This window comes from Zea mays, chromosome 6 (genome assembly GCF_902167145.1).
Source record: "Zea mays cultivar B73 chromosome 6, Zm-B73-REFERENCE-NAM-5.0, whole genome shotgun sequence".
Classification (NCBI taxonomy): domain Eukaryota; kingdom Viridiplantae; phylum Streptophyta; class Magnoliopsida; order Poales; family Poaceae; genus Zea; species Zea mays.
The window spans coordinates 114,256,159-114,276,583 of NC_050101.1; the positions used below are offsets into that span (position 1 = coordinate 114,256,159).

Here is a 20,425-nt window from a genome sequence, read left to right on the forward strand (position 1 = left end):
GAAAGAGATCTCAAACCTGAGATTTTACTCCTCCCAATATCAGCAACCGTTACCACGTACGACTGAGGCCAGCAAAACCGACCCATACCATAAGAGTAGTCATCATCACAACGAGATAGCATACATTACCACCCATTTTTTTATATGGAAGTAAAACAGAATAAACAAATAGCAATCACAGTATTGTGCTCATAGGTCAACCATGTTGATGAACTGCCAAGGATGTCACACAGCAGGTTACCTTAGCTAATTAAACCATATGGGAACAGTGAAATGTATTTGGACATGTCTCCACATAAACCTCATAAGAAAGCGAGGTTTCCTTCATTCTCAAACAACATCATGCATGTTAGCAATCTCTCAAAAGGGATATTCCCAACATTCCTATCTAGGCCACTATAAATATACCTGGCCGCCCTGCTGTAGATGTAGATGTGTAGCTTGCCAACTTGAGAAGAGCAGACAGCACACCTGATTAGACTGCAACAACACACCACCGTGCTTCGGGGAATGGAGATTCCAATGATAAAGATGGATCAGCTTCATGGCGAGAAGAGGTCAGAGACGCTTTCACTCCTCCACAATGCCTGTGCGCAATGGGGTTTCTTTTGGGTAAGTGAATTAGTAACAAAATACGCATCGTCGTTGTCTAGATGAGGAGAATTCCATTCTGTTTTTCTAACATGCTGCATGCTAATTAAACTGCATGGGCAGCTTGAGAATCATGGCGTCGATGAGGACCTCATGAGTAAAATGAAGGGCTTGGTGAATAAACACTACGAACAAGATTTGGAGAAGAACTTCTATAGCTCGGAGAATGCAAAGATCCTAGGTTGTGAGAAAGTTCCATCAAATGTTGACTGGGAGTGCAGTTTCATGTACCGTCATCAGCCAGAATCAAACAGCCATGATATTCCTGAGCTGCTTCGGTGAGTCCGCGGAGTCTGAATACAAAAGAAAAACATTTTTAATTTACCAAGTCTATTAGTCATCTGAAGTGAACCGTAAACCAAACTAACGACATGATGCAAAAATGTGCTGTGCAGTGCAATGGTATCTGAATATGCAGAAGAGGTTATCAAACTGGCTGAACAGCTCGCAGCAGCCATGAGTGAAAACCTTGGGCTGGACAAGGGCTACATCGAGAAGGCGTTTTCTAAACCTTCCGTAGGCGTCAAGGTGGCGAAGTATCCCAGGTGCAGCCATCCAGAGCTTGTGATGGGTCTCAGGGAGCACACTGACGCTGGGGGGATCATACTTCTATTTCAGGATGAACTAATCCCAGGTCTGGAGTTTCTGAAAGACGGTAGGTGGATGGCAGTACCTCCAACACAAGGCAACAGGATCCTTGTAAACCTTGGAGATCAGATTGAAGTGATAACCAATGGGACCTACAAGAGCATATGCCACCGGGTCCTTCCCAACAAGAACGGGAGCCGCCTATCCATCGCAACATTCTATAACCCTGGTGCCGACGCCATAATCTGCCCAGCTTCAAAGCTCACATATCCTAGCCAATATCGTTTCCAAGACTACCTTGATTTCTATTCTACTGCCAAGTTTACCGATAAGGTATTTAGGTTCCAGACTACAAAGGCAATATTGAAGTGAATCACAGCACAAGCCTGGAGAAAAGAAGTATCTGACTTGTTCTGCAATACTGCATCAGTGCGTAGATGCGCTTGTATTTACTGCTAGCTCCTAAGGAACAGCGAAGTGTTAAAATATATATTTTTACTTTCAGTGGTTTTCTGTTTGAAGACTAAACAGCCTGCACTACTTGTACTTAATGTGGGTTCCTTCAGACAGTGATATGCCATGTTAATTATGAAGGTGCCAATGATACTACTTGTACTTAATGTAATAAATATATTGCACGTGCCTTCCTTCATACAGTGGATGCATACATTACATGTTAGCACATCACACCGGGGAACATTTAGCCCGACCTTTCTAAGAACCAGTGGAAATAGTACAGCTTCCAGACCGAGTTCCAGTGCTGCAGCTGGATGGCGTTTGCAGAGACCTGATGCAGTGGAAAGGAGAACCGATGAACCTGGTCTTTGAAGCTCGAGTAACTGTGGTAGGAAAACAGAACACAGAATAGTTTCTTCTCCCACGAGTATGTAAACAGTGAAAAACATTCCCCGTTGGATAAACGGGGACAGAAGAAGCATTTCACATCTCCGTTCTCTGCGAGGATCCGTTAATGCCCTCTTTGGAATACAGGATTGGTAAAATACACTAATAGAAAAACGTAGGATTGGAGTTGCATGACAATTACAATCTTACAGGAATTAAAATACACGAAAACTTCTAAATAGTGTTTGGATGTAACATAGGAAGAACACAGGAATTAGAGGAGAGAGATAGACACAAAGGAAAGTTTTCAAACGGTTGGACCTCTTGTTAGAAATCCTCCAAAATCTCACTACAATAAGCTATCCTATAGGAATTTTATAGGATTTGTAGGAACTCAATACTTTTTTCCAAAGGTTACATAGGAAAATTTTCTATATGATTCAAATCCTCTAAAATTCCTCTACTTTCCCTTTGTTCCAAATGGGGCCTAAACTTGCACGCAACCATGTTTTCGTGTAATAGTTAATTATAAAAATAAATAATTGCAGATCACTCTTTGTACAAATGTGTTTATTTTGATATACATATAATGATTGCTTACATCTAAATGTGTATAAGTGATAACATTTTGCATTAATAACAAAGCAAGTACATCATAGTCATAATTTAAGCGGAGATGGGGATCCCGTCGGGAATTTATCGCCACGGGGAATTCCACATTACCATCCCCATATACAACTACATCTATTGATATTGTTTCTGTGCAACTATAAGTCCCCTATGCATGGTGAAAGGCAAAATTTGCATCACTTTCCTTGATTGTCTGTTGCTTGCTATGTGTGTCGGGGACCATAATTAGGGGTACCCTCAAGGCTCCTAAATCTCAGCTGGTAACCCCCATTAGCACAAAGCTGCAAAGGCCTGATGGGTGCGATTAAGTCAAGGATCGGTCTATTCGAGGGACGCGATCACGCCTCGCCCGAGCCCAGCCTCGGGCAAGGGCAGCCGACCCCGGAGGATCTACGTCTCGCCCGAGGACCCCCTCCAGCAACGGACACACCTTCGGCTCGCCCGAGGCCCAGTCTTCACCAAGAAGCAACCTTGGCCAAATCGCCACGCCAACCGACCAAATCGCAGGGGCATTTAATACAAAGGTGGCCTGACACCTTTATCCTAACGCACGCCCTCCAGTCGACAGAGCCGAAGTGACCGCAGTCACTTCGTGAGAGCACCTAGAGGGGGGGTGAATAGGTGATCCTGTAAAACTTAAAAACTTAAGCCACAAAACTTGGTTAAACGTTAGCACAGTTAATGCCAAGTGGCTAGAGAGAAGATCTTGCACAATACGATAACCACAAAGAGTTCAACACAGAGAAGACACAGTGGTTTATCCCGTGGTTCGGCCAAGTACAAAACTTGCCTACTCCATGTTGTGGCGTCCCAACGGACGAGAGTTGCACTCAACTCCTCTCAAGTGATCCAATGATCAACTTGAATACCACAGTGTTATGCTTTTCTTTTCTTATCCCGTTCGCGAGGAATCTCCACAACTTGGAGCCTCTCGCCCTTACACTTTTGATGTTCACTAAGAATCACGGAGTAAGGAAGGGAAGCAACACACACAAATCCACAGCAAAATGCGCACACACACGGCCAAGAATCGAGCTCAAAAGACTATCTCAAAGTTCTCACTAGAACGGAGCTCGAATCACTGAGAATGACAAACGAATGCGCAAAGACTGAGTGTGGATGATCAAGAATGCTCTAAGGTTGCTTGTTTTTCTCCTCCATGCGCCTAGGGGTCCCTTTTATAGCCCCAAGGCAGCTAGGAGCCGTTGAGAGCAAATCTGGAAGGCCATCCTTGCCTTCTGTCGTCGGGCGCACCGGACAGTCCGGTGCACACCGGACACTGTCCGGTGCCCGATTTCCTTCCTTAAATGGCGAAGCCGACCGTTGCAGATGCAGGAGCCGTTGGCGCACCGGACATGTCCGGTGCACACCGGACAGTCCGGTGCCCCCTTCCGACCGTTGGCTCGGCCACGTGTCGCGCGCGGATTCCGCGGCCGACCGTTGGCCCGGCCGACCGTTGGCCCGGCCGACCGTTGGCTCACCGGACAGTCCGGTGCGCACCGGATAGTCCGGTGAATTTTAGTCGTACGTCGTCGGCGAATTCCCGAGAGCGGCCACTTCGCTCGAGCCAGCCTGGCGCACCGGACACTGTCCGGTGCACCACCGGACAGTCCGGTGCCCCAGACCGAAACAGCCTCTTGGCTGTACACAGCCAACTCTTCTCTTTTCTTCTTCTTTCTGTTTCTGATACTTAGACAAGTATATTAGTACACAAAACCAATGTACTAAGACTTAGAAACATATCTTTGCTCTTGATTTGCACTTTGTCCATTCATGGGCATAGATTTACATTTAAGCACTTGTGTTGGCACTCAATCACCAAAATACTTAGAAATGGCCCAAGGGCACATTTCCCTTTCAATCTCCCCCTTTTTGGTGATTTATGCCAACACAACATAAAGCAACTAGAACAAGTGCAATATCACTTCAAATAAAAACTCAAATTTATTTTGATTCAATTTGGCATATATGGATCATCCTTTGCCACCACTTGGTTTGTTTTTGCAAATCAAACTCAAAATCCTATCTCTAAGTCAAATCCACTTGTAGAGACATAAAGAGAGGTTTTCCAAAGAAAATTGATTCAAGATTCCAAAAACTCCCCCTTTTTCCCATAATCAACACTTCTCCCCATAAGAGGCCAACTTTTGACAATCCTACTGTTTTCAAGATTCCAAAAACTCCCCCTTTTTCCCATAATCAACACTTCTCCCCATAAGAGGCCAACTTTTGACAATCCTACTGTTTTCAAAGTTTCTCAAGTGGTAGCTGATCCATTTATTGCTTTGGCCTTTATTTTCTCCCCCTTTGGCATCAAGCACCAAAACGGGATCAATCTTGGCCCCTTTAACCCCATTGCCTCACCAAAATCTTCAATTAAGAGCAAATAGGCAATAAGAGTTTAAAGATGAACTTGGAATAAGTTACCCTCTCATCGGAGTGCAGTGGAAGTCTTTCACGGTCCAAGTCCACCTTTCCCTTTCAAACCTTCTTTGAGACTAAAACAATCAAACTCAAACAAACGGTTAGTCTCAAAGGGTCAAGTCGTAACACATCTCCCCCTAAATATGTGCATGACTGGCACCAGGACTTGTGAGGTCCGGGGAGTGCGTGTACAACTTGAGCACCATAATAAGCAACATAATGCAGAATGAACATGATTAAAGCATAAACACATGTATGCTATAAATCAATCCAGGTTTCGCGAATCTAAGACATTTAGCTCGCTACGCAACCTGCAAAAGGTCTTCTCATCTAGAGGCTTAGTGAAGATATCGGCTAGCTGGTTCTCGGTGCTAACATGAAACACTTCGATATCTCCCTTTTGCTGGTGGTCTCTCAAAAAGTGATGCCGGATGTCAATGTGCTTTGTGCGGCTGTGTTCAACAGGATTTTCCGCCATGCGGATAGCACTCTCATTGTCACATAGGAGTGGGACTTTGCTCAGATTGTAGCCAAAGTCCCTGAGGGTTTGCCTCATCCAAAGTAGTTGCGCGCAACACTGTCCTGCGGCAACGTACTCGACCTCAGCGGTGGATAGGGCAACGGAGGTTTGTTTCTTAGAGTTCCATGACACCAGGGACCTTCCTAAGAATTGGCACGTCCCCGATGTACTCTTCCTATCGACCTTACATCCAGCATAGTCGGAATCTGAGTATCCAACCAAGTCAAAGGTAGACCCCTTTGGATACCAGAGCCCGAAGCAAGGCGTAGCAACCAAATATCTAAGAATTCGCTTCACCGCCACTAAGTGACACTCCTTAGGATCGGATTGAAATCTAGCACACATGCAAACGCTAAGCATAATATCCGGTCTACTAGCACATAAATAAAGTAAAGACCCTATCATTGACCGGTATGCTTTTTGATCAACGGACTTACCTCCTTTGTTGAGGTCGGTGAGTCCGTCGGTCCCCATCGGAGTCTTTGCGGGCTTGGCGTCCTTCATCCCAAACCGCTTTAGCAGATCTTGCGTGTACTTCGTTTGGGAGATGAAGGTGCCGTCCTTGAGTTGCTTCACTTGGAACCCAAGGAAGTAGTTCAACTCGCCCATCATCGACATCTCGAATTTCTGCGTCATCACCCTGCTAAACTCTTCACAAGACTTTTGGTTAGTAGAACCAAATATTATGTCATCGACATAAATTTGGCACACAAACAAATCACCATCACATGTCTTAGTAAAAAGAGTTGGATCGGCTTTCCCAACCTTGAAAGCATTAACAATTAGAAAGTCTCTAAGGCATTCATACCATGCTCTTGGGGCTTGCTTAAGTCCATAGAGCGCCTTAGAGAGCTTACACACGTGGTCGGGGTACCGTTCATCCTCGAAGCCAGGGGGTTGCTCTACGTACACCTCCTCCTTGATTGGCCCGTTGAGGAAAGCGCTCTTCACATCCATTTGGAACAACCTGAAGGAATGGTGAGCGGCATATGCTAGCAAGATACGAATTGATTCTAGCCTAGCCACAGGAGCAAAAGTCTCCTCAAAGTCCAAACCTGCGACTTGGGCATAACCTTTTGCCACAAGTCTAGCCTTGTTCCTTGTCACCACCCCGTGCTCGTCTTGTTTGTTGCGGAACACCCACTTGGTTCCCACAACATTTTGCTTGGGACGAGGCACCAGAGTCCAAACTTCATTTCTCTTGAAGTTGTTGAGCTCCTCCTGCATGGCCAACACCCAGTCCGGATCTAGCAAGGCCTCTTCTACCCTGAAAGGCTCAATAGAAGAGACAAAGGAGTAATGCTCACAAAAATTAACTAATCGAGATCGAGTAGTTACTCCCTTGCTAATATCACCCAGAATTTGGTCGACGGGATGATCCCTTTGAATCATCGCTCGAACTTGGGTTGGAGGTGCCGGTTGTGCTTCTTCCTCCATCACATGATCATCTTGTGCTCCCCCTTGATCACACTCCTCTTGATGAACCTGTTCATCGTTTTGAGTTGGGGAATGCACCATTGTTGAGGAAGAAGGTTGATCTTGCTCCAATTGTTCCTGTGGTCGCACATCACCAATCGCCATGGTGCGCATAGCGACCGTTGGAACGTCTTCTTCATCTACATCATCAAGATCAACAACTTGCTCTCTTGGAGAGCCATTAGTCTCATCAAATACAACGTCGCTAGAGACTTCAACCAAACCCGATGATTTGTTGAAGACTCTATACGCCTTTGTATTTGAATCATAACCTAATAAAAACCCTTCTACGGCTTTGGGAGCAAATTTGGAATTCCTACCCTTCTTCACTAGAATGTAGCATTTACTCCCAAAAACACGAAAATATGATACATTAGGTTTGTTACCGGTTAGCAGCTCATACGACGTCTTCTTGAGGAGGCGGTGAAGGTAGACCCTGTTGATGGCGTGGCAAGCCGTGTTCACGGCTTCCGACCAAAAGCACTCGGGGGTCTTGAATTCTCCAAGCATAGTCCTCGCCATATCTATGAGCGTCCTGTTCTTCCTCTCTACCACACCATTTTGCTGAGGTGTGTAGGGAGCGGAGAACTCGTGCTTGATCCCCTCTTCCTCAAGAAACTCCTCCACTTGAAGGTTCTTGAATTTGGACCCGTTGTCGCTCCTTATCTTCTTCACCTTGAGCTCAAACTCATTTTGAGCTCTCCTTAGGAAGCGCTTGAGGGTCCCTTGGGTTTCAGACTTATCCTGCAAAAAGAACACCCAAGTGAAGCGGGAAAAGTCATCAATGATAACTAGACCATACTTACTTCCTCCTATGCTCAGATAGGCGACGGGTCCGAAGAGGTCCATATGTAGCAGCTCCATAGGTCTTGATGTTGTCATCACATTTTTGGTGTGATGAGAGCCTCCCACCTGTTTCCCAGCTTGACAAGCTGCACAAGGTCTATCTTTTTCGAAATGAACATTGGTTAGACCTATCACGTGTTCTCCCTTTAGAAGCTTGTGGAGGTTCTTCATCCCCACATGTGCTAAGCGGCGATGCCACAGCCAGCCCATGCAAGTCTTAGCCATTAAGCATGCATCTAGACCGGCCTCTTCTTTTGCAAAATCAACTAAGTAAAGTTTGCCGTCTAGTACACCCTTAAAAGCTAGTGAACCATCACATCTTCTAAAGACAGACACATCTACATTTGTAAACAAACAGTTATATCCCATATGACATAATTGACTCACAGATAACAAATTATATCCAAGAGACTCTACTAAAAACACATTAGAGATAGAGTGCTCATTTGAGATTGCAATTTTACCTAGCCCTTTTACCTTGCCTTGATTCCCATCACCGAATATTATTGAATCTTGGGAATCTTTGTTTTTGACGTAGGAGGTGAACATCTTCTTCTCCCCCGTCATATGGTTTGTGCATCCGCTGTCAATAATCCAGCTTGAACCCCCGGATGCATAAACCTGCAAGGCAAATTTAGGCTTGGGTCTTAGGTACCCAACTCATGTTGGGTCCTGCAAGGTTAGCACAAATATCCTTAGGGACCCAAATGCAAGTTTTGTCTCCCTTGCATCTTGCCCCTAATTTTCTAGCAACTATCTTCCTATCCTTTCTACAAATAGCAAAAGAAGCATTTAAGGCATGATATATTGTAGAAGGTTCATTTACTTTCCTAGGAACATTAACAACATTTCTCCTAGGCATATTATGAACAGCATTTCTCCTACCAACATTTCTATCATGCACATAAGAAGAGCTAGAAGCAAACATGGCATGAGAATCAAAGGCATTATATGCATTACAACTCCTATAAGCATTTCTAGGTTGTCTTCTATCATAGTACATAAAGGCATGGTTCTTTTGCACACTACTAGCCATAGGGGCCTTCCCTTTCTCCTTGGCGGAGATGGGAGCCTTATGGCTTGTCAAGTTCTTGGCTTCCCTTTTGTAGCCAAGTCCATCCTTAATTGAGGGGTGTCTACCAATCGTGTAGGCATCCCTTGCAAATTTTAGCTTGTCAAATTCATTCTTGCTAGTCTTAAGTTGGGCATTAAGACTAGCTAATTCATCATTTAATTTGGAAATTGAAACTAAATGATCACTACAAGCATCAATGTCAATATCTTTACACCTATTACAAGTTTCAACAATTTCTACACAAGAATTAGATTTACTCGCTACTTCTAGTTTAGCATTTAAATCATCATTAAAACTCTTTAACTTGGCAATAGTTTCATGACAAGAAGATAATTCACTAGAGAGCATTTCATTCCTCTTAATTTCTAGAGCAAGAGATTTCTGAGCTTCTACAAATTTATCATGTTCTTCATACAACAAATCCTCTTGCTTTTCTAAAAGTATATTCCTATCATTCAAGGCATCAATCAATTCATTAATTTTGTCTACCTTGGTTCTATCTAATCCCTTGAATAAGCATGAGTAATCTATCTCATCATCATCACTAGACTCATCCTCACTTGAAGAAGCATAAGTACTAGTATTATGAGTGCTTACTTTCTTCTCCCTTGCCATGAGGCAAGTGTGACGCTCGTTGGGGAAGAGGGATGACTTGTTGAAGGCGGTGGCGGCGAGTCCTTCATTGTCGGAGTCGGATGAAGAGCAGTCTGAATCCCACTCCTTGCCCAGATGAGCCTCGCCCTTTGCCTTCTTGTAGTTCTTCTTTTTCTCCCTCTTGTTCCCTTGATCCTGATCACTATCATTGTCGGGACAGTTAGCAATAAAATGACCAAGCTTACCGCATTTGAAGCATGAGCGCTTCCCCTTGGCTTTGGTCTTGCTTGGCTGTCCCTTGCGACCTTTAAGCACCGTCTTGAATTTTTTGATGATGAGAGCCATCTCTTCATCATTAAGTCCGGCCGCCTCAATCTGTGCCACCTTGCTAGGTAGCGCCTCCTTGCTTCGTGTTGCTTTGAGAGCAAGGGGTTGCGGCTCGTTGATCGGACCATTCAAGGCGTCGTCCACGTACCTTGCCTCCTTGATCATCATTCGCCCACTAACGAATTTCCCAAGAACTTCTTCGGGCGACATCTTGGTGTACCTGGGATTTTCACGTATATTGTTCACCAAATGAGGATCAAGAACGGTAAATGACCTTAGCATTAGGCGGACGACGTCGTGGTCCGTCCATCGCGTGCTCCCGTAGCTCCTTATTTTGTTGATAAGGGTCTTGAGCCGGTTGTATGTTTGCGTCGGCTCCTCCCCCCTTATCATCGCGAACCGTCCAAGTTCGCCTTCCACCAACTCCATTTTGGTGAGCAAGGTGACGTCGTTTCCCTCATGAGAGATCTTGAGGGTGTCCCAGATCTGCTTGGCATTGTCCAAGCCGCTCACCTTGTGATACTCGTCCCTGCACAAAGAGGCTAGCAATACAGTAGTAGCTTGTGCATTTCTATGAATCTGTTCATTAATAAACATAGGGCTATCCGAGCTATCAAATTTCATTCCACTTTCCACAATCTCCCAAATGCTTGGATAGAGAGAAAACAGGTGAGTACGCATTTTGTGGCTCCAAAATCCGTAATCCTCTCCATCAAAGTGAGGGGGCTTGCCAAGTGGAATGGGAAGCAATTGAGCATTTGAACTATGCGGGATGCGCGAATAATCGAAAGAAAAGTTTGAGTTAACCGTCTTTCGTCTATCGTAGTCGTCGTCGTCCTTTTGGGAGGAGGAAGATTCGTCGCTGTCGTAGTAGACAATTTCCTTGATGCGCCTTGCCTTCTTCTTTCTCCCGTCTTTTCTTTTGTGGCCCGAGCCTGAGTCGGTGGGCTTGTCATCATTGGGCTTGTTGACGAAGGACTCCTTTTCCTTGTCGTCGATCACCATCCCCTTGCCTTTAGGATCCATCTCTTTGGGCGGTTAGTCCCTTTCTTGAAGAGAACGGCTCTGATACCAATTGAGAGCACCTAGAGGAGGGGTGAATAGGTGATCCTGTAAAACTTAAAAACTTAAGCCACAAAACTTGGTTAAACGTTAGCACAGTTAATGCCAAGTGGCTAGAGAGAAGATCTTGCACAATACGATAACCACAAAGAGTTCAACACAGAGAAGACACAGTGGTTTATCCCGTGGTTCGACCAAGTACAAAACTTGCCTACTCCACGTTGTGGCGTCCCAACGGACGAGAGTTGCACTCAACTCCTCTCAAGTGATCCAATGATCAACTTGAATACCACAGTGTTATGCTTTTCTTTTCTTATCCCGTTCGCGAGGAATCTCCACAACTTGGAGCCTCTCGCCCTTACACTTTTGATGTTCACTAAGAATCACGGAGTAAGGAAGGGAAGCAACACACACAAATCCACAGCAAAATGCGCACACACACGGCCAAGAATCGAGCTCAAAAGACTATCTCAAAGTTCTCACTAGAACGGAGCTCGAATCACTGAGAATGACAAACGAATGCGCAAAGACTGAGTGTGGATGATCAAGAATGCTCTAAGGTTGCTTGTTTTTCTCCTCCATGCGCCTAGGGGTCCCTTTTATAGCCCCAAGGCAGCTAGGAGCCGTTGAGAGCAAATCTGGAAGGCCATCCTTGCCTTCTGTCGTCGGGCGCACCGGACAGTCCGGTGCCCGATTTCCTTCCTTAAATGGCGAAGCCGACCGTTGCAGATGCGGGAGCCGTTGGCGCACCGGACATGTCCGGTGCCCCCTTCCGACCGTTGGCTCGGCCACGTGTCGCGCGCGGATTCCGCGGCCGACCGTTGGCCCGGCCGACCGTTGGCTCACCGGACAGTCCGGTGCGCACCGGACAGTCCGGTGAATTTTAGCCGTACGTCGTCGGCGAATTCCCGAGAGCAGCCACTTCGCTCGAGCCAGCCTGGCGCACCGGACACTGTCCGGTGCACCACCGGACAGTCCGGTGCCCCAGACCGAAACAGCCTCTTGGCTGTACACAGCCAACTCTTCTCTTTTCTTCTTCTTTCTGTTTCTGATACTTAGACAAGTATATTAGTACACAAAACCAATGTACTAAGACTTAGAAACATACCTTTGCTCTTGATTTGCACTTTGTCCATTCATGGGCATTGTTGGGGACTTGTTCTCAAATGCTATGAGTTAAGAACAAGGCAACACAGAAAATGTTAAACATTAAGATCCTTCGTCCTTCGAAGCATTATTTCCCTTAGGATATAACGATCCCCGGACGAAGGTCATGAAGGATTAACCTTCATCACTATAATATACATTAGTAAAAGACGAAGCATATGAAACATAAAAGATAGCGTGAATAATCGTATAACATTATTCATTTAACTTTATTAACTCATCATAAAGGAATAGAAACAATATTGAATTATAAATGTACCTTCGGCTTGGAAGGAAATGAAAATACAAGTGCGACGCAAAAGCAAATGCCAAGTCCGCGTGAACAGTACAGGGGTACTGTTCACCTATTTATAGGCACGGGGTACAACCCATACAAAATTACATACATGCCCTTTACATTTGGTGATAATTCTATAGCATTCTATCGAGGTCTAAATGGCCTTTTCATCTTTAAGTCGGTTCCCCTTTCTGCGAACATGCCGAAGCTTTCCTGCTTCACAGCTTCGGCACTGTGTCAACCTTCGTATCTTTTGAGCTTCTCCCTTTCTGATTCAAGTCCGAAGATACCTGTTCACACATTATACTCCAGAAACATTGTTAAATCATGTTTTTGAGGACCTTCGGAAGCCGAAGGCCCCCAACAGTAGCCCCTCGCAATATTAATTTGTTTGAAATAATAAATTCAGATTGCGATATGAACGAAGGCTTTATGCCGAAGGTCCGAGAAAACACCTTCCCTTTGCTAGAATAGCAACATTCAATGACAAGTGGGGTCTTTCAACTTTCAACGCATCAAGCGTATAAATACGGCCATACCGCAAACTTATTTTGCACGCTTTCTGGCCAACCACTCCTGCTCACTCATTTTTTAGCTCTTGTGCACTGTGATCTACTAAGTTTTTAGCTTTGAAGCTTCGGCTTTTAGAAACAGTTTTTTAGCGCTTCCGAAGATGTCTGAAGCTGCTAAGAAGGCTGCTGCTGAGATGAAGCTGAGTCTTGATGAAGAGAAGAACCTAGGGTTTCTTATAGCGATGTCGAAGTCCAACACAGAAAAGATTACCAAGGAAATTCTGGAGGGGCTGTCTGAAGATACTGGTGACAGTGAAAGTTATGATATGGACAGCGGTGGCGAAGACTCCGAAGATCGCCCCTGGCGACCAAGCCATTCAGTTTATGGTAAATCAACTATCAAAGAGAATCATCTTGTTAATATGAGAGGAAGGTATTTCCGGGATCTGTCCATTGTGAGGGCGGACGAAGGGGAAAAAACTTGTCCACACCCTGAAGAAAATGAAGTTGTGGTGTACCGAAGCTTTTTGAAAGCTGGATTGCGATTCCCCTTGAGCAGCTTCGTCGTGGAGGTGTTGAAAATCTTCGAAGTCTATCTTCATCAACTTACTCCCGAGGCAATTATAAGGCTAAATATCTTCGTGTGGGCCGCGAGGAGTCAAGGTCTGGAGCCTGACGCAAGAAGCTTTTGTAATGTTCATGAATTATTATATGAAACAAAGCCTTGGGGCAAAGAACAGTACCATAACAACTTTGGCTGCTACAGCTTCGTTTCTCGGTCCGGGGCAAGCTGTCCCGTACCAACCTTTCGGAAGAGATGGCCCGGGGATTGGATGACAGAATGGTTTTATGTGAAGAATGACTTATCAGCACGAGAAGACATCAAAGGTATAATTATGCGTCCTATTTGGCAAAGCTTCGGCCTTCGGAGGCCGAAGGTTGAAATGAACGAAGCCGCCGAAGAGTGCCAAAGAGCCTTCGGCGTTGTCTGCTCTTTTATAGGAACAAGGGACTTAGTACAAGAACATATCGCCTTCAGGGTGTGGCCGCTTGCTGAGAAATGGGAAATGCCACAAGAAACCATAAAAGAGGCCGACGAAGGTGAACTTGTGAGACTGAAGTACACCTTCAAATTTGGAGATAAATTTATTGAGCCAGATGTTGAGTGGTTGAAAAGCATTGACAATTTAAGTGATGAGCTACTCGGGACCTACTCGAAGGCTGAAGATAACGCAATGTCAGCAGCCTTCGGAGGCCGAAAAAAGAAGAGACTGAATCGGGTATTTGATGCCATTGGGTTTGTCTACCCTGATTACTGCTATCCCATTCGAAGGCAGAAGAGAAAAAACACAATCTCTGCAAAAGAAGAAGCTGCAGCTGCTCCTAGCGAGCCAGAACCGAAAAGGAAAAAGATAAAGGTTCTTACACAACGGCCGCGTTATATTGAACCAGCTTCGGTGTCGGAGTTTACCGGGAAAACTTCTTCAGCCACCGAAGCTGAAAAACTAATCGAGCCAGCCTTGTTGCCAGAGATCGCAGAAACGGCCGAAGTGCCACCGAAGATAGAATCAGAACAATCAAACATTTTGTTGTCAGAAACAAAAGAGAAAACCGAAGCGCCGCTCACAGAAAAAATTGAGGAGGTAAGAGAAGCAACTAAGGGCTCCAAAACATCAGAAGTTTTGAGTCCTACAGCAATCATTGGGACAGCAAAAAACCAAAAGGGGCCATCAGTGACCCCAAAAAGGAAAAGAATGGTAAATGTACTAGACGTCTTGGAGACAATTAAGTCTTCAAGCACAATTCCAAAAAAGAGTGTTGAAGTTGCTGAAGCTTCTACTGAAGCTTCGGCTCAACAAGCTGAAGCTGAAGCTGGGCCTTCAGAGCCCTTCAAAGAACATCCTTTTGAAGCCGAAGCAGTAAAAATTCCGGAACCAATATTAGTTGAAGAAACGGACACCGTCATCCCCGAAGCACCTACCGGCATGCATGATTACATCATACGACATGCTTCGGGGAAAAAGCTATCTGAGGAAGAAACTCATGAGGCCAACCATTATGCAAAGGAGCTGAAATATCCGAAGGGGGCAGTAATATTCAATGGAACAAATGAAGATGACTTCTTATACTGCCTGCCTGATAACAAAGAGCTATCCGTCTGCCGAGAGATGGCGAGAAGCATAGGCTTTCCGAAGCTTGAAGCTGGGTTAAGTGCCATGACGAAAGAGGATCTCGCAGACAGCCTCGCGTACAACAGCCTGAAGGTACGGGAATTAAACACTTGAGAAAAGACCCCCTATTTTTTTTTACGCAACTCATTCCTTTTTTCTTATATGAATTCTTTTTTCATATAGGGCCTGATCCTAAGCAACGCGTTAAGGGCGCAAAAGAGCGCCGAAGATGAAAGTTATGAAATTGCGTTTAATAATTTACGCTCCGAAGTTATCAAACTGAGAAACGAAGCTTTGGAAAAAGATAAAATTCTACTTACACTGGTAGATAAAGTGAAAAAAGACGAAGCTGCTTCAAAGGCCCAGGCCGAAGCTCAAAAACGCGAGATTAAAGATCTTCAGAAACAGCTGGCTAGAGCTAAAGAGGAGCGCGCGCTTGAGGAAACGAAACGAGAACTTAGTGATTTTATGGTCAACAAATTGGAATCAAAAGTTAAGGAGCTTCGCACATCTCAGGGGAAATGCTATGTCAAATCTGTAGAATGTGTGAATAAAATTAAATCCAGCTTCGCCAGCGTAGGCGCCTTTTCCAGCGAAGAGAATTTCTCTCGAGGCAATCCCGAAGGTCCGCTGGAATGGATTAGCCACGAAGCAGAGGCCTTCGAAGAGATTCTGAACAGTCGTGGCGACATATGTGCTTTTTCGGGCGCCAGAGGAATTGCTTCCGTCTTAGAGAAGAAAGGTTGCGAACATGTAAAATTTTTAGCTCAATCCGAAGCTACCTTATCTACCGAAGACATCAAGGACCCCTCGGCCGAAGCGAGCGTGGTTGGTGGCAAATTTTTTACTGATATCTGGAACGACGGCGGCCGAGGAATGGCGCGAGAGATCATTGAAAGAAGCGAAAAAGGCATTCACGATGCTAGAAGAGTAGCAGACGCTGCCGAAAGGAGTAGGGAGCCCGAAGGACAGTTAGGTACCAACTAGTCGTTCTTGTTGCGTTGTAATTTTCATTTTAAACTTTGCTCATGATTTGTAAAAGTACTGAAGAAGTGTTCTCTTCGCTCAGAAACTGTTGGACGATCTGCCGACCCCCACACAAAAGGGAATGAAGAAATTAATCAAATGGCCGAAACTATCATGGACAAGGTTGTTGACCAACTTCTGAATGAAGCCGCCGAAGCAGTATTGAGGGAAGATTAGGTGCTATTTGGAAAAAAAACATTTAAAGTGTAATCTATGCAACACTTTGTACATTTGAATGTAATATACAAGTCTCTTTTCATTATTGAATTCTTTATGATGCATGAAACTTTAAATACATACCACTTTTGAGCCTTCGGCGAAAAAACACCTTCCCTTCTTTTCATGCGTCGTGAAGAAGATAGCCTTCGTCAAAATTATTCTGATGAATGACATCGATGCCTCGTGAAAACATTTTCCGAAGCTATTTTCCGAAGCTATGCAACTTTGATATTGATCTGATAAAGTTCGCCCATGTTTCGTGAAAATATTCCCCGAAACTGTATTCCGAAGCTATACAATTTCAATGTCACTTTTTCAAAGCATCCCTTCGAAGGTTGAGAGTGTCCCCTTCTCTTGCCAAATGCGATATGATGTATGATGCTTATGCTATGCAAAATGATGTGATGATGTTATGTTATGCATGTGACATTTGTTCCGAAGATACACATAAAATATATTCGTAAGCTCTGCATTCCCTTAGGAACGTCTTTGGAGCTTCTTCGTCTTTTACTTAGACGGCATCAGCGTTGACTTTTCGCTGTAAGCCTCCCTTAGGAGCTTCTTCGTCTTTTACTTAGACGGTATCAGCGTTGACTTTTCGCTGTAAGCCTCCCTTAGGAGCTTCTTCGTCTTTTACTTAGACGGTATCAGCGTTGATTTTTCGCTGTAGGCTCTGCATTCCTTTAGGAACGACTTCTGAGCAGAAAACTTACGCTGCGCTCCCTTTGGAACGACTTTTTGTGACTTTATAAACTTACTCTGCGTTCCTTAGAACGACTTTTTGTTACTCCGAAGGATTTTTAGTCCGAAGGTCCTTCTTGGTAACGGAAGAAATTTTAGGCTTCGGCAACTTAGGCCTGTGAATCAAATAAATTTTTCTCGTGGAAACAACGAAATTATTACATGGAAACTATCAATGTTTTTTGCTTCACAGAAAATAAAACTGAATAGAAAAGACTGCTATCAAAGGTAGGATATGTCAATAAATGTGCTTCGACTCTGGCACAGTGCTGTTGACTGTGCGAGCTTCGGACTGTTCTCTGAAGTCCCTCTGCTGTGGAGCGTATTGACTCCCTTCTGGCTGTTGACCTTGCTGCAATGGAGGTGGAGGCGGAAGCTGCTGCCAGGAAGCTTGAGGTTGACTTGCCGAAGCTACAGAAGCCGCAGGGTGGTTGTCTATGTATTGTGGGACATAAGGCGGATGAAACGAAGCAGTATGCATAACCTGCTTCGACTGAGCTTGTTGAGATGCAGCTTCGGCTAGTTCCTTTTGCTTCTGGATCGTAACATGGCACGTCCTAGTGGTGTGGCCCTTGCCCTCTCCACAGAATAGGCAAAACAGTCTCCTTGGCTGATCTCCGAATCTTCCGCCGAAGCCCCTGGCGCCTCTGCCTCTTGGAGCTGGTGGCCGAAAGGAAGTTTGTTGTTGCCCCGAAGCCTGTGAGGAGCACTGCGGCCTGTTTTGCTGACTCCCCTTATCATCATTCTGAGTGCTGTGAATGGAACGGACATGCCTCGGGTAGTATCTTCCTCCGAAGCCCCTGGTCATCTCAGAAAATCTGAAGGCCTCCTCCCTTCTTTGGCGAAAGTCATTGTCGGCACGAATGTACTCATCCATCTTTTGGAGCAATTTCTCCAAGGTCTGAGGAGGCTTCCGAGCAAAGTATTGAGCTGCAGGTCCAGGACGAAGCCCCTTGATCATGGCTTCGATAACGATTTCATTGGGCACCGTTGGTGCCTGCGCCCTCAATCGTAAGAACCTTCGGACATACGCCTGAAGGTATTCTTCGTGATCCTGAATACACTGGAAGAGGGCTTGAGCTGTAACCGGCTTCGTTTGAAATCCTTGAAAGCTGGTCAGTAACATATCCTTCAGCTTCTGCCATGAAGTGATTGTTCCTGGCCGAAGGGAGGAATACCAGGTCTGAGCAACATTCCTGACGGCCATGACGAAAGACTTCGCCATGACTGCAGCGTTGCCCCCGTACGAAGACACTGTTGCTTCGTAGCTCATCAAGAATTGCTTCGGGTCGGAGTGGCCATCAAACATGGGGAGCTGGGGTGGCTTATAGGATGGAGGCCAAGGAGTAGCCTGCAGCTCAGCAGACAGAGGAGAAGCATCATCAAAAACAAAATTTCCCTGATGGAAATTATCATACCAGTCGTCTTCGTTGACGAAGCCCTCCTGATGAAGGTCTTTCTGATGAGGCCTTCTGTTCTGCTCATCGTGAGTGAGATGGCGAACTTCCTCAGAAGCTTCGTCAATTTGCCTTTGCAACTCAGCTAGGCGGGCCATCTTCTCCTTCTTCCTCTGCACTTGTTGATGTAGCATCTCCATCTCTCTGATTTCTTGGTCTAGCTCTTCTTCCTCAAGCGTCGGGCTAACAGCTTTCCTCTTCTGGCTTCTGGCCTCCCGAAGAGAGACGGTCTCCTGGTTGTGGTCCAGCGGTTGTAGTGCTGCAGCCCCAGCCGCTGAAGCTTTCTTCGGCGCCATAGCGAAGGTCTATAGCTTCCGAAGGTGTTCACGAAGACTCGAAGTGGAAGTGAGTTCACCGGAGGTGGGCGCCAATGTTGGGGACTTGTTCTCAAATGCTATGAGTTAAGAACAAGGCAACACAGAAAATGTTAAACATTAAGATCCTTCGTCCTTCGAAGCATTATTTCCCTTAGGATATAACGATCCCCGGACGAAGGTCATGAAGGATTAACCTTCATCACTATAATATACATTAGTAAAAGACGAAGCATATGAAACATAAAAGATAGCGTGAATAATCGTATAACATTATTCATTTAACTTTATTAACTCATCATAAAGGAATAGAAACAATATTGAATTATAAATGTACCTTCGGCTTGGAAGGAAATGAAAATACAAGTGCGACGCAAAAGCAAATGCCAAGTCCGCGTGAACAGTACAGGGGTACTGTTCACCTATTTATAGGCACGGGGTACAACCCATACAAAATTACATACATGCCCTTTACATTTGGTGATAATTCTATAGCATTCTATCGAGGTCTAAATGGCCTTTTCATCTTTAAGTCGGTTCCCCTTTCTGCGAACATGCCGAAGCTTTCCTGCTTCACAGCTTCGGCACTGTGTCAACCTTCGTATCTTTTGAGCTTCTCCCTTTCTGATTCAAGTCCGAAGATACCTGTTCACACATTATACTCCAGAAACATTGTTAAATCATGTTTTTGAGGACCTTCGGAAGCCGAAGGCCCCCAACAGGCATAGATTTACATTTAAGCACTTGTGTTGGCACTCAATCACCAAAATACTTAGAAATGGCCCAAGGGCACATTTCCCTTTCACTTCGCCGCTCCACTAACCGGTCTGACAAGAGGACAGCGCCACCTGCGCCGCTCCGACTGCTGAGCCACTCGACAGAGTGAGGCTGACAGCAGCCAAGTCCAGCCCTAGGCGCCATGGGAAACTCCGCTCCGCCCGACCCCGGGGCTCGGACTCGGGCTCAGCCCCGGAAGACGACGAACTCCGCTCCGCCCGACCCCAGGGCTCGGACTCGGGCTCGGCCCCGGAAGACGACGAACTCCGCTCCGCCCCACCCCAGGGCTCGGACTCGGGCTTGGCCCCGGAAGACGACAAACTCTGCTCCGCCCAACCCCAGGGCTCGGACTCGGGCTCGGCCCCGGAAGACGACGAACTCCGCTCCGCCCGACCCCAGGGCTCGGACTCGGGCTCAGCCCCGGAAGACGACGAACTCCGCTTCGCCCAACCCCAGGGCTTGGACTCGGGCTCAGCCCCGAAGGACGACGAACTCCACTTCGCCCGACCCCAGGGCTCGGACTCAGCCCTGGCCTCAGCCGACGATCTCTGCCTTGTCCGACCCGGGGGCTCGGACTCGACCTCGACCTTGGAAGACAGACTCGACCTCGACCTCAGAGGAGCCTCCACCTCGTCCAACCTAGGGCACGGACCGACCACGTCGACAGGAGGCGCCATCATTACCCTACCCCGAGCTGACTCAGGCTACGGGGAACAAGACCAGCGTGC

At 45.9% G+C, this 20,425-nt stretch overlaps 1 protein-coding gene across 1 annotated transcript; it reads left to right on the forward strand.

Annotated features, from left to right (window-relative positions):
- The first annotated feature begins 256 nt into the window (after positions 1-256).
- On the forward strand, positions 257-1,891 carry LOC103631299 (1-aminocyclopropane-1-carboxylate oxidase 1). The gene is made up of 3 exons (XM_008652237.3): positions 257-612; positions 715-929; positions 1,047-1,891. The coding sequence occupies exons 1-3, from the start codon at positions 511-513 to the stop codon at positions 1,609-1,611; spliced, it is 882 nt and encodes a 293-aa protein (XP_008650459.1). The 5' UTR covers positions 257-510; the 3' UTR covers positions 1,612-1,891.
- The last annotated feature ends 18,534 nt before the right edge of the window (positions 1,892-20,425 follow it).

Excerpts from the sequence above, each read along its gene's own strand:
- LOC103631299 (XM_008652237.3), top strand. The coding sequence starts at position 511 with ATGGAGATTCCAATGATAAAGATGGATCAGCTTCATGGCGAGAAGAGG. Across the intron at positions 613-714 it reads CGCAATGGGGTTTCTTTTGG|CTTGAGAATCATGGCGTCGA; the intron begins GTAAGTGAATTA and ends CTGCATGGGCAG. Across the intron at positions 930-1,046 it reads GATATTCCTGAGCTGCTTCG|TGCAATGGTATCTGAATATG; the intron begins GTGAGTCCGCGG and ends TGTGCTGTGCAG.